The following is a 14651-nucleotide window of genomic DNA, read 5'->3' as shown; positions in this document are numbered from 1 at the left end:
TTGTAACTTTTCCCCACTGTGCCTTCTTAATTGTTTCCTTCTTATAAAGGACCTTAGCTTTACACTTATTCCTTCACTTCAGGTTATCTTTGGCAGGTAGGGGGACTTTTTTTTTTTTTTTTTTTTAAACCAGCATATCTTAGCCTCTTGGGACAGAGGACTCACAAGCGATGTTCCAGGATTTCTTTTCAGTCAGCCAGGGTACATCAATCCCTCATTCCCTTGTCCGGTATCTAGGATTTAATTCCTATTCAGCAGTCACCCTGGGGATGCTCAGTCAGCAAGATTAGCTTGCTCCATTTTACAACTGCCTGATGAGCATCTTTTATTACAAAGCCCAATTCACCAAAAGCCAAACATCATTTTCCCCTACTCACCTCATTTCATCCAAGCTGTTGGTATTTTCATTAATGAGCTCCAGGCACTTAACTTGGGAAGGATTTCTCTAAGGTCCCACCTAAATCACATTCCATAGACCAACTGTCCTACAAGGGGTGCAATAATAAAAGGGCTCTATAACCTTATCTGTAAACTTATCTGGTGGAAAAGCCCTCACTCCATATCCACCTCTTGAAGATTTGAAAAGTAAATCAGCATGTTAAAGAATCTAAGTCTTGGAGTAAAGAAATCTGTTTTATCCAACTTTTAAATACAACATATTCCAAACATACTTGTATCTATCTTATTGTGTTTGTTTTGTGAAAAACAAAAACCACCGTAACAGCAAGAGTTTCATGGTCACCGAGCTAAGAAACCATATACATTTCTGCAATACTATCAAGTGACTCATATGTGACAAGTCCTACAATAAAGAGTGAAGACAACACCAGGAAATAGCAAAGACAGAGTCCCTTCCCCTCCTTTTAGACATCATGATAATCCTAAGAAGTATATATTTGTTTCAGCACCTCTAAGAAGGGATGATAAGGTTTGGCGAGGTTAAGCAAGTTGCCTAATGGTCAAATAAATGTACATCTTACTGGCTCCAAAGTGAGTGCTTTTAAAGTTGACACTATATTGCCTATACCATACTACATGGAGCTCAGGACTGAAATGATATTTGAGTTAAGAAATAACGTAATGACTCGTTCGACAAATCCCAACAATTCTCTTCTCCACCTCCCAAGCACACCTCTCTTTCCTGGTCTTCATTTCTGCAGTCAGGCTGTCCTCTCTGTTGTGCTCACCTCTCTTCATTGCCACCCATCGAAACGCTACTCATTCTGCAGAGGCAGCTCAAGGCCTGTCTGGTCCATAAGCTCTCTCTGACCATTGTAATCTATGGGAAATTTCCATCCCCTGAGTGCATGTAACCCACCTAATCTGTACCACTCACCACAAACTTTGCAAGATTACTACACTCTTGAGTGTAAGTCTCTCATTTCCACAATTAGTAAGCTTTAATTATTTCCTTGCAGATTGACAATATTTTCTTCTAGTTCTCGGTTATCTCCCACTAAGTCTTACGATATTCAATTCAGTGTTTCAAGACCAGCCGACTAAAAGGTTTTAAAGATCTGTTTTAAACCATTTAGCAATACGCTGTGATTTCCTTCTGCTTTCTTCTCTCCCTCAGTTCCTACCACAGAGGACAGATGGCCCCTCGGTGAGATGTGATTCCCTCCATATTATGGCCAAACCCCAAGGGTATTGAAGTCACACAGTTTGCTATGAATACCTTTCACTGATGGGCTACTTAACTCTGGGTCTATGTAAGCTGATATTCTAAACCAGTTTGACAAAAGTCTCAAGGTCAACTCCTCTCCTCAACACCCTCTGCCAAGTACAATTTGCATATGTAGAAAAACTAGATCCTGAGGCCACAGCATGTTCCAGTATGCCACCACTAAAAATAAATAAACACATGCAAAGTAGCATTCAAGGTGAACAAATAGTTATAAAACTCCTTTCTGGGGAACAAATTTTGCAGAAAAAAAAACATGCATATTTGTGTCTGTGTGTATTTATGTATACATAAATATAAAATAACAAAGTGAAAATACACATTGAATAGATTTTTTTTCTTAGTTCACACACAAAGAGTTCATTTAGAACTATAGTCCTTCCTACTTTAAAATACCTAAGTACTAACAAATTTAGCAGGACATGGAAGCTATGGTTAACCTTAAAACATTTACCCACTAAGTAGTGTTATGATTATTTCGGCTCACTCTACAAATTCTTAAAAGTCTCAAGCCAGGGCCATATTTTAAGACTGAGGCAAAACAGCATGGCCGAAGTCAGCTGCGCTGGCAGAGGAGGTCCAACTGATATGGGATAAATGTGAATAAAAATAAAATATTGACTAATGCTGGGTTGAAATATTTCTCTAATCCAAGAAGGCAAAACACACAAAATTTCTACATAATTGTTGCTGTTGGTTATGCAAATTTTCCTGGTTGTGTACTTTGATGCATCGTTAACATCAAGAAGGAGACAAAATAAGCCGCCATGATGGTCCTGTTCTCAGAGAACTGACATTCTAAAATAGAGATGGTCTGGAATGTGGGCACATGGAAAGGAGAGGAGGTGCTGCGAGCTAAGCACAGGATTTGGGGTTGGAGTTGGTACTCACTCGGTTTCGGGGCTTACGGCTCCTATTAGTTACACATGACTTCAAGACTTCTCAAGCCTCAATGTTTTTTATTTGCCAAACGGGGATGATCAAAACTTGTTCTTATATACATTATTTCATTTATATCCTTATAACAACTCAGTAGATAAACAATATAAAGCAATACAAAAACACAGGTATCAACAGCATTTGAATATCCATTCTATAGTAGGATCTGTATATATAGATCTATATATAGATTTTCTCCTATTATAATTCTATAAAAATCTATAATTCTACAAAAAAGTAAAAAGGAATAGATATTCCCTGATATTTCAGAACATATAGGTCAACTTGAGTCTGACTAGAGCAGCAGTAGAGTAGCAGATAGCGGCTACCTACAGTCATACCCAGAGGCAGGACACAGCATGCCTCCCTCTCTCTCAGCTATGGGGCTGGCTGACAGATGAGGGAGGCAGAGGTCACTTAGGGCTTGCTCCCAGCAGGACCATAGTTGCTGGAGGTCCTGAGAAAAGAAGAAGCCTGAGGTATCATCATCACCCCCTGTAGCTTTACACAGTGGCAGGGCCAACATCCTCAGGTGGCTGCTGCAGAAAAAAGGTCTGAGCAAGGCTCACCTGGGTCTCTAGAGAGAGGACACAGAGATGTGGTCATGAGAACCACACTCCGACCAGAGTGGGCCAATGCTTCTTGGGGATACCAGGATATTTAAAACACCAAGAACAACTGGACAAGGTGACCCATAAAGTCCATTCTAAACTCTAAAATCTGTGACTCTACAGTTCTCATTTCCGCACCCACCCAAGATGAAATTTTATCAAATTCAGGAGTCTAATCTATCTTCCTTCTAATTGGCAAGGAGCTGGAGCTGAAACAAGTCACAGTCTGGGGATAGAGGGAGACACAGAAACCAACAATGATAGTTAATGTGCTACGGGCAGCTTGCTTTGAGATTTGAGGATAAAGAGCAGATTCCCATGGAAGAGTCTCAGACATGGAAAGGTCAGGCTGGGACAGGTGCAGGGCATGCTGGGAAGGGAAAGGAGTCTATTACTTGGTACTCGTGTCCAAATATTAAACAGAAGGCTATGAAGACTATATATTTTATATAGTTCCACAAAGGTGACAAGGTAATTTGGGCCACTTTAGTATATTTTCCTTGCTAAATTAAGATTCCATAAAACAGGCACCAGAAACTCTAAACTTTCTAAGCTGTTATCCACTACGACTTACTTAGATCTTTCCACCTCATCCTGGCTGAGATTATTGGCAAATAGCAGTCTGAAGGCTGCAGGGCCCTGAAGCAAGCACCCAGTAAATTTCCCTGCAGTCCCCTGACACACAGGATTTTTATATTCAGAAAAAGAAAACCCCAAGATCCAGAGGATCACTGCAGAGCCTGGCTCTCCTTGCTTCTTTAAGGATCCAAGGAGAGAGACACAAAAAAGTGCGCATAAGCCATAAAGATTGTAGTTTTAGTGGCTCCTCCCACATTGTTCTTTACCAATGTGCCCTGTTCTGAGAAATGAGAGGGGCAGAGACGGGGCAGAGAGAGCCGGCCTTGCTTTTGCTAAATCTCTGCAAAGAAAGAACTCTTTCTGGGACATTATAACTGTTGTTGGTATCACTCTGTGTTCAAAGATAACACTCTATGCCATGCAGGTAGAACTTTCTAAATAAATCAAAAAACACTTAAACTCAAACATTTAATCAAGTTAAAATCTTACCTGGAAAGATGCTCAGTCCTCTGTTTACTTCTAAGCTAATGATGAGAGCTCGAGCTGTGATGGTAAAAATTTGTGGTGGTGCAGAGTTTAAACCATCAGTAACCTGAAAATTAAAGCCTCCTGACATGGCTCCTTCAAAAAAAAGAAATTACATTCTAGTCAATTTGGTTGTTCTGCAAAAGTTGCCCACTTTAGTCTTCTCTCCTACTTAATTCCCTTGCAAAACAACCCCTATAATTAGAAAGTGTGTTAACACAGCCACTGAGTTCACACAAATATTGTCAAAACACGCAGTTGAAAGAATGATAAAGATCCAAAATGCATATCTCCACTTCTCCCTCCCCCATGACATAATAAAGGAAAGCAAAGATGGTACTTCCAAGAAATTTTTAAAAAATTTAAAACATATTCATTATCTACATTTTATTATTTGGAATCAATTACCAGTAAAAGTAATGTATGCACAGGACACACACACACACGCACGCACGCACACACACACACACACCAGCAGTTTCTGAAATATCGGTCACACTTAATAATACTGAAAATCAAAACTAGGGGGACGTAAATAACACAGCCCCTCCCGCAAATAATTCTAATTTGAGATATTCTATCTCAAACTAGCTGCTTGCTGCTAAGAAGAGAAAGAGAGTGGTGAAAGATCCAGGCCCACTTTTGTTAAATTCCTGCAAGAAGAGAATTCTACTCCCACACTTCTGTCAAGGCATTAGTGATATCACTAAAGGTATAAATTAACTTATGTGCGAAACAGACACTGAGACAGGCCCCCTATCGATCCAGTTCCCCGGAGTGCTTTACCAATCTGACTCACAAAGCACCGGGCCAGATCGCAATGCAGAGAGCCTGATGTTCACATTCCCGTCACCCTTTGAAAATGTTCATTCAGCAGTAAATCTGGAGGCCCACAGATCTTTGCATCATGTAATGGGTAGAAATGTCCTCTTTGTTGCCCTCAGGGACGTGTGGCAAGGAACAAAGAAGGCATAGCCAGACTCTGCAATTACATACAGTACTTCCTTAATAACATGATTTAATAAAGGGGTGGCCAATGGCTTAACAGACTCTCAAGTCTCTGTTATCTAAGCAAACCCTGAGAGTTCTGATTCCTCACAAAAAAAAGGTTAGAGTCTTATAAAAAATTTCCCAATATACTCGAATCATCATTTAAAAAGAAAGAGAAAAAGAATTCTGAGTCTACCTAATTTTGCAGAAGAGCCCACAACCAAATTTGTTTGTTCGTTTGCTTACTTGTGTTTACTAGAAATAGTACTTGGAAAATTGTATTTAATTTATCATGAAATTAGGGAGAGAATGTTTTCTGCCATTAGGCACTTTGAACATTTCATGAATCCGAAATAAAATGGAAATGGAATCAAAAGGAATTATATCAAAACAAACACTGGAATGGCATGCTGAGTATACCCTAACTATCATACTAATTTGTGACCAAAGAGAGGAAAGAAGGATGACATGAATGTAGGGGTGACCTGTGGATTTTCTATTGTATGACCTCAGATTTTCCTGACAGTGCTTTCAGAAGGGCAACCTGAAATCGCTTAGCCTCTCGCATCTTGGCTTTGTCAACCTACTTAGGTTGTTATGTGGAATATAATTTGATTAATGGCAGAGCACTTTGCAAGTATAACATGCTAAGAGAGACTAATTAAACCCAAGCCTTTTGTTTGTGGCTGATGATGGACAGACGTAGCAGGGAGAACCAGCTGGTTTCAGCAACAGATTGATCTGCAGCTGGGCTCCAGCCACTTTCAGAGCTATTATTGCCTCCAAGTCCATTTAGAAAATGTGATGGATTGGCTCTCAAAGACCTTGCCTTTAACTCTCCTTCATGCTTTTTTAGACGAAATTATTCCCTCTACTTGCCAAGAGTGAATATTGACCTGACAGTTGACAAATTAATCCAGAGAGCTAATTTTTATTTGAAACCTTCACAGCAAATAGTAACCACTTCTTCAATCTACTCTGCCCTTCGGTGAGTGGCAGCTAGTGGAGAAAGTCCAGCTTCAGGGTCAGACCAACTTACATCTTTCCGAGTCTCAGTTTCTTTGTCTCGAAAATGGGGTCAGGACTCCTGATGGCTCTGAGGACTTTTGCAGATCAAACGAAATGGAGCCAGTGACTGCACCTCCTGCGGTGGCCAGCATGTGCCAGAGGGTTGGTAATTTCTTTCCATTGCAAATTGTATAGTTTTAGAAATCCAAAACTTCCCTCATGCAAGTCTCTAGAGCAGTTCTCTCCATTTTGAAAATATGATAATCCTTTTATAAAAATAAAACTTTTTCTAGCTCTCATCTAACACTTGGATTTTTGCTATCTACTAATAAGAACCAAATATAATTGGCAGAAACCTCCTATCAACTTAGTGCTTCTTTAAATGAATTGTATTTTATTAATAAGCACATGTGGACACATTTAAAAAATGAGAACACATATATGTGGGGAAAAAATCACTCAGTCTAGAAACAGTGCTTTGACATATGCGTGTAGATTTAGGATCTCGTTGCAATAACACTAACTCCACAGGTCCGCAGACTACATGTTTGGAACCACTAGATGAGAGTATCCACAGAGTCAATTATTTTCAGATTATTTGGGGATTCTTTGCATTAACTGTAAAGATAATCAGGAAATTACTAATTTAGATTTAGAAGACATTTTATCCCTATTTAGTGTATTTTCAAAGAAGATAATTAAAAATGGCTGAAAAGACATGATTTTAGCTTTTCCATCATGTGTCCCTGGCTCGTGCTCCCTCCCATTTCCTCTCACAGGCTGGGAATGGGCTGTTTTCCCTCTCAGGCCACTGAAAAGGGAAGCCTGGAAACAAAGCCAGGCTGGGCACTCCTGCAGATTTATAGTGGCTGCTTGGCTTATTGATTTATTGATGAACAGAAGGAAGAAGAAAAAGGCTTTTAATGTCAGGGTCTCTTAGAATTATAGTTATAGTCATTCATTCATTTGTTCAATCATTCATTCATTCATTTAACAAATATATTTGGTTTGTTCACTAATGTGTCCCTACCATCTAGAACATTATCTGGCACATAATAAGTATTCAATATTATTTCATTCTTTCAACAAATTTTTATTAAGCACCTACTACATCCCAGACTGTTTGTTCTAGGTGCTGAAGATTCAAAAGTAAACAAAACAAAGATCCTGTTCTTATAGTGCTTATACTCCAGTGGGGAAAAAAAGGACAACAAACAAACAAACAAATCAATCTTTACTACAACGTCAGGTCATGGTGAGGGATGGAGGCTGAAAGAGAAGAGATGCTGTTTTAGAGGGCAATCAGGAAAAGGCTGAGAAGCTTCTATTTGAGCGCAGACCATACATGACGATGTGAGGGAGCCACACGTGAGTTAAGGTGTTTTTTGATGTTAGCTATTATCAGCTTTACTAAAATGTGTCACTTTTAAAAAAAATTATAGGGTCTGAAAAGTTTTTAGATGGCTTGTGGTTTTCAGTCAGCAAGTTATTAGGTTTGACTACCTTGTTAACATCTGATTGAAACTCATTTTAGTTTTACATCGTTTTTCTCTATGACATACCAGTGTGCACAAACACTAGCTGGCCATTGTTGATTTGAACCTGGGTGAAGTTCTGGATACTCTGGCCAGGAAAGGACTTGAGAGCCAAATGTCCGTTGCTGGGTGGAGTGACCCAGTAGGCAAGGTCCTGCGGGGATGAGTCCCTGTCTTCTGCACAGAGGTCACTACTGGTAATTTCAGTGACAGAATTCACCCACACCTGAAAAAGAAGAGAACCACAGATCTTGCAAGGACCAATTCCAGCCACATCACATTAGTAAACTGGATAGCTATGTTACCCTGGCCTCTTGCACAAAGATTTAAAACTAAAGTAATTCACCAGAGATTTTAAAGCATGAGATTTCTTAATTCAAAACAGACATACAATTAAATGCCAGATGAAATGCAGGGCATGTTGTAGTGTTTGTTTAATTTATGAGGTTTCAATAAAAAATAAGATTCATAATTATTTTTCAAAAATAATTATTTAAAGTGCATATGCAGTTATATGAGCTATAATAGCAACAAAAAATGATGGTTAGTAAACAGCTTCTGTGTGGCTGATATATGCACATCCTCTACATGGAATCTCCGATAATCACAGAACCTACCTCAGAGGGTTGATTTAAGGGTTTTTATTCGTAACTTTAAGAAACAAGTGATTTCATCAGCTTTTAAAAATCAGAAGGAACAGCACGTACTGCACATTTTTTATTCTCTTTTATCTCTCCTGTCTAGCAGAAAAGCAACTATCCGGTTCCTATAGACTCGCAATGTTTGCTGTCCTGATATCTCATCTACAGTTGTTTCTGAATAATAGTCTCTGTTATGCAATTACTTTTAAAATCTATTTACATTGCCTGAATATCTTATTAAATATTCATTATTTATTGAGCATCTGCTATGTTCCAGGCAATGTTCTGGATGCTTGCAATACATTAGTAACAAAACAGGGTCTGGTCCTCATGGGACACATGTTCCAGCAGGAGAAAATAAAGGAATGTGAGAAGAAACAATAAGCATAATAAAGAAATGAATTATATAGAAGGTCACAGGCACTGTGAAAAAAATTTAAATAAAGCAAAATAAAGGGCTCAAGAGTGAGAAAATATTAAATAGAAGGCTCATTTGGTGAAAATCGAAGGAAGTGAAGGAGGAACCACGTAGAGATCTACAGAGGAACAACCAGGTAGAGGGAAAGGCACTGAGGTGGGAATGAGTCTCATTTACATGAGGAGCAGCAAAGAGGTCAGTGTGGTGGGAGCAGAATAAGTAAGATGAAGCGTAAAAGGAGATGAGTACACTATGCAATAGCAGGGCACATCCGGCAAGGTCTTGAAGGCCACCTTAAGAACTTCGGCTTTACTTGAGTGCAGTGGGGAATCATCATAAGGCTCCAGGGGAGGATTAACCTCGTTTCACTTAGGTCTTAGAATCCTTCTGGCTTCTGTGTCAGGAATAGACTGTGGGAGAGTAAAGGTGGAAGCCAGGAGATCAGTTAGGGAGTGAAAGAAATAATCCTAGAGGTAGAGAAAAGAAGAGAGTGGACAGAAGTTGTAGAGATGTTGAGAAGTGGTCAAATTCTGGGTGTGTATTGAAGGTAAAGCCAACAGAGTGTCTGACAAATTAGATGTGGTAAGGGGTGGAAGGAGAAAGGCTCCATAGTTTAGGCTTCAGCAACTACCATCAACTGAAATGAGGAGAGCTGCAAGTAGAGTGGACATGGAGAGTAAGATCAGGAGCTCAGTTTTGAACACGTTGAGTTTAAAATACTTATTGAGACATCAAATCATATCTGATGGAATTAGGCTGTTTGAATTTCTACAATTGTGCAGCCAGGTGATTCACTAACACTAAAAATGGGCAGCTATATCACTAACTAAATTTTCAAATTTCTATCTGTATTTATTAATGTCTTCCCCACAGAAACACCATGCACATTCCCAAGCTCATTTCATTCTTTCTTTCTGACTAGAACCTTATCATCTTCTACACTTATTACCATTTTTTTTTTTTTTTTAGAAAATTCAATCCTAAGCATTTAATAGGTAACCTCTCTGGTCTAAGAGTCTCAGTAGAACAGGAAGTTTATGAAATAACTTAACTCATGCATACTTACCAACCAATAACTATTTAAACATAATTTGAGAAAGGGAGATGAAAAAGTATATAGGATTCAACATTTTCACGTCAGGCATGAGATGCTACTTCAGCTATGTAACCTTGGGCACATTTCTTAATTTCTCTGTGCCTTAATTTCCTCATCATCAGTAAACTAGAAATGATAGAATTATTAAATATAATGAGGGATTTAAGATATGTAACGTACTTGAGACAAACTTCACCTAGCACATAGTAAGTATTCAATATCAATATTAGCTTTACGTTATCCATCTTCATCACATCTTTCTCTAAGAATAGATGTGAGTCTTCAAAATATTACTTAAAAGTCATTTGGAGTGTGATGCTAATCACTATTGAGGCCATTCTGTAACATGTACTGCAGACTTTCTTTAATTCCACAGCATTCCTTCATAATTTGAGGTGAGTGTTTTATTCTTTAATGATTGTGTTGTCGAAGATGCCCTATATCTTGGCATTTAGGATACGCCTACTAAAGATTTTTCAGCTTTAAACTATAAGTACATCAATTTTCAAATAGCTACCAGAAATTCTAATCAACCTATGTTCAAATTATAAGGTTTTGGCATTTAGTTAATCCATGGAGAAGTTATAGTTTCTATAAAACATACAAGTTAGATTATTTAACAAAATTCCAAGCCCACTCATTCTAGTTTTTCACTTTTTTACATTTCTAAATCCATCCATGCATCTTATTCTCATTTCTTCAGGAATTCACATTGATTTGGAAATGTATTGCCATTTCTCTTCCCATGACTCGTAGATGTTCATTTTTTCCAATATCATGCATCCAAAAGCTGGATGAAGCATGTTTTCCACTGTATTACTCTTCTGAGAAACACTCCCTTGCCCCCTCTTGGCTCTGGAATATACCATCTTCCAAAACAAACAGAAAACCTGCCACTTGAAACAAGAGCTAGTAACCTCAGGTCTTCGTTTCCACTCAAACCAAATTTAGTTCAACTAACAGCCCCATTGCTTTCGGTGAGACCTGATTTAGTGCCCAGTCTTTGGGAATACAAATTTCAAATATCTGAGGAGAACGAGAACAAAGACCCTGAACTTGAATTCAGATTTAAACGTGACCCGAAGCCCAAGAAAACATGGTTTAAGGAATATCAAAAAAAAAAAAAAAAATTGATACTTATTAATTTGAATAATATATTTTTTAATTCACCTTTGACTTAAACAGGAGGTTAATGGAATTTAGAAACCTAATTATGATTCATTATAATCACGATTGTGATCCTATTATCTGAAAACCCAGACCATTGTTTTGAATTCTGATGAGGCATATGAAATGTTCGTGAATTCACTCTTCCTTATTTGACACTTCCAGGCCTCAGTCATCATTTCAGACTTTGCTGCCCTAATTTTTCCACTGTCCCTAGCTCTCAAAGTTCTTTTTAGTGATGACAAGGGCTCATCAGAAACAACCAAATAGTTCTATTTTTGGTACAACTAAAAAAAAAGCGTACAGTATTATAGAAAGCCAAAGTTGAAAAATAGGAAAATGAAGCCCCCTTGTGGACACAAACGCATCTTACCAGCTATGCTCAAAAATCACTGGTCACACTGGAATACAAAAGTATTCAGTAGAATATATTTCAGAGTAAAATGCAAAGGATTCACCTGAGGTAGTCTAACTCCAATTCCTAATTCCAGTTTGTCAGGGCAGAAACGATCTCCAATACCGCGATGCTGTGGCTTAAGGAAATGTTGTTTAAAGTACATCGGGAGAAAGAAATGTATTTGAAATGCTGAGACAGAGTGGCTAACCTTCAGATTTCTGCCTCTGAACTCCCACTCAGAGTCTGAGATGCCGCCAGCAGCTCCATCCCCCGCACTCCCTCTTCCTACTGCTAAGTGGACTGCAGATGACCCTTTGGCCACCTCCTGCAGGCTCTAATGACAAGTAAGGAAAGTGGAGGTCATTTAGGACACTATGAAGGTCTTGAGAAAATGCTATTTGAATAGTCAGAGATAGTCTCTGTGTGTGTAAATATAGGTATTAAAATATATATTACATAAATATAAAAATATATATTAAAGTCAGAGAAAGTGTATATATGTGTGTATATGTGTGTGTATATATATGTGTGTGTGTACATAAATATATGTGTGTGTGTGAAATTTTTATGCACCCATACCCTATTGATTCTGGTTCTCTGGAGAACCTTAATAATAGAGAGGACTTATGAATTCATACTTTGCTCCAGACTCTGTAGCTACCTAACTTTGTTACTTTTTGCAAGTTACTTAACCTCTGGAGCTTTAATTCTTTCTTCTTTGAAATGAGAATAAGAGCGATACTTGCTTTATCTATTACACCAGGTCCTTGGGCTTCTTAACGATCACTGTGAAGGAAAAGGCCAGAGAGTGTCCTGGTTATGAGCAAGGACTTACATCCTAGCTCAGCCACTTCCTGTCTACCAGTGGCTCTTCCACTTTTGATCTTGGGCAAATGTCTAAGCTTCTCTGTGCCTCACATTCTTCATCCTTAAATTAAAAGTGGTGTCTCAGAGCAGTTGAAGATTAAATGAGTAAATAAATATAAAGTACTCAGATCGATGGCAGCTCAGAGTACTATGTAAGCATTAGCTATCATTATAATTATTATCATCATTATTACTGTTTGATATGCTTTGAAATATAGAAAATGGAAAGTCAGTATTTAAAACAATCTAGTAAATTTGAACCTTTTGCTGGGAAAGAAATAACTGTTCACCAAAGCTTTGGAGAAACTATCTATTGTTGGAAATACACCTCCAAAGCTCTTCTATTCTGATGAAATGCATATTTTTCATACATTAGTTTTCAGAAAGTTGACAAGCTTGATATGCAACTATTCTTTAATAGTACTAAAGTTATCGGTTTGTGAGAACATGTTACAACATGTCCAATACACACAGGAAGTTTTTAAATTCTCACTTGCTATTATTATAATATATTTTCATGGATATGACAGAGCTATCATATGCCAATAAAAAAATTAGGGGTAGAAAGTAAAGAATGTCTTACACATTGTAAACTGCTTATATGGGCTCTCAAAACTAGCAAGACAACTCCCTGATTGCCTCTTGGGTCTTTCTCACCAAGTCCAAATTATGCTAAGATTGATAATAGACATTGTGATTATATCATAAATTTCAGTGCACAAGATTTCAGTATTCTAAAATCCTTGCAGCAATTTCATGTATAATATATATAATAGGAAAGCAATATTGTAATAATGTGCCCTCATCCACACACCTTTTTCTTTAAATGTTAAAAATTTTTATGATTATATTTTTCCTTCATTTTCCTTTATTTTCTTTATTTCCCCTCCTCACCATGACTTTGAGCTGCAATAGCAGTACCTAACGTGAATTAGCCAGTTTTTCAGACCATGAACCCTGTCTTTCCATCCCCACTTCCTTTCCTTCAGGAAAGAACAAGGCATGTGGGCAGCGCAGGGTCAGGCAAGGCTAACCTGGCAGGCAGGGCTAGAATGATGGGTAGTTGCAGAGACTTAAAAGCTGAGGGCAATAATCTGTCCCCGTTCCCAAACACAGAAACCTCTTACATGTTGAAAAGTATCCTGATGAAGTGGTATCTAATAAATGTGTCTACAAGGGGTTTATTTGTGTCAGGGGCCAAGGATTCTCTCAGAAATGCAGTTCTTCTGAGGGAAGAAAGAGCCAAGACAAAAGCCTGGTCTCTGAAACATGGGCCAGTGTTGAGGGGAACTGACAACTAATATTTTCATTTACTCATTCCTTCAACAAACATTTACTTTGTACTATGTGTCAGACATTGCTGGCAATCATAGAAAGAGGCATGAACAAGCCATTAGGCTCCCATGCTGTCACTCTATCGTGAGCCTGTCATTCAGCTGTCACACAATTCCCTCATCTGTCCCATGAGTGAAACGGTAGCACATATCTCAGTGAGCTATATACCCTTAGAGCAGTACTTGACACATAGTAATAACTAATACCTATTTTTTGAACACTTACTATTATAACAGTTACGATTATTCTCCAAGCCAGAACAGTGGGTTCACGTCCAAGTCCTTAGAAGAAGGGACAGTTAAGAAGGGGTGAGTTAAAACCAGGTCTATTGTATGGAAGCTTTAGGATACTTGAGTGTAAACCAGCATGGATGGGAACATCAGCATCGATGCAGGGAGAGCTGGTGTGGCAGGAAATGATGCCTTCAGAGACAGGGCTTCCTGTGCGTCGGCCCCTTCGTGTGGACAACAGAGGGCACAACAGCAGACCTTACCTCAGAGCTCCAGATCAGGAGAAGATACTATGTGGCAGCTAAGGCATGTTTATCTGAGTGCTTACAAGCCACTCGTGGGAGATTCTAGGAAAGAGTGGAGAGTGATAGAAGCTCCCAGGACCGGCAAAATAACAACACTGTATGGCAGATTTATTTTATTCTAAAACTAGTGCGTCCTTGGAACTTTTTAGTAATAATAGCTACCACTTATTGAGCCCTAACCATGTGCCAGGCACTGTGGGAGAATTTTGCTATCATTTTAGCATTTAAGTTTCACAACTCAGCCTCCATTTTCCACTGCCTTGATGAGAACAAATTAAAAAACTAAATGACTTGTTCAAGATCACATAGGAAATGGAGCCAATT

General features: G+C 38.5%; 1 protein-coding gene across 3 annotated transcripts in view; it reads right to left on the bottom strand.

Moving 5' to 3' along the window:
- Positions 1–14651, bottom strand: part of LOC107509651 (chondroitin sulfate proteoglycan 4) — a 54507-nt gene that overhangs the window by 20568 nt on the left and 19288 nt on the right. For all 3 annotated transcript variants that reach the window (XM_036225850.1, XM_016142349.2, XM_036225849.1), the window contains exons 6-7: positions 7899–8097; positions 4303–4434 (exon numbers count right to left, since the gene is read on the bottom strand). In XM_036225850.1, the coding sequence (XP_036081743.1) occupies positions 4303–4434; positions 7899–8097 (331 nt within the window). The remainder of the gene's footprint in view (positions 1–4302; positions 4435–7898; positions 8098–14651) is intronic.

The sequence above is a fragment of the Rousettus aegyptiacus genome, unplaced genomic scaffold (genome assembly GCF_014176215.1).
Source record: "Rousettus aegyptiacus isolate mRouAeg1 unplaced genomic scaffold, mRouAeg1.p scaffold_m13_p_8, whole genome shotgun sequence".
Classification (NCBI taxonomy): domain Eukaryota; kingdom Metazoa; phylum Chordata; class Mammalia; order Chiroptera; family Pteropodidae; genus Rousettus; species Rousettus aegyptiacus.
The sequence above is the reverse complement of the archived record's forward strand: the minus strand, read 5'-3'. Positions and strand labels throughout refer to the sequence as shown.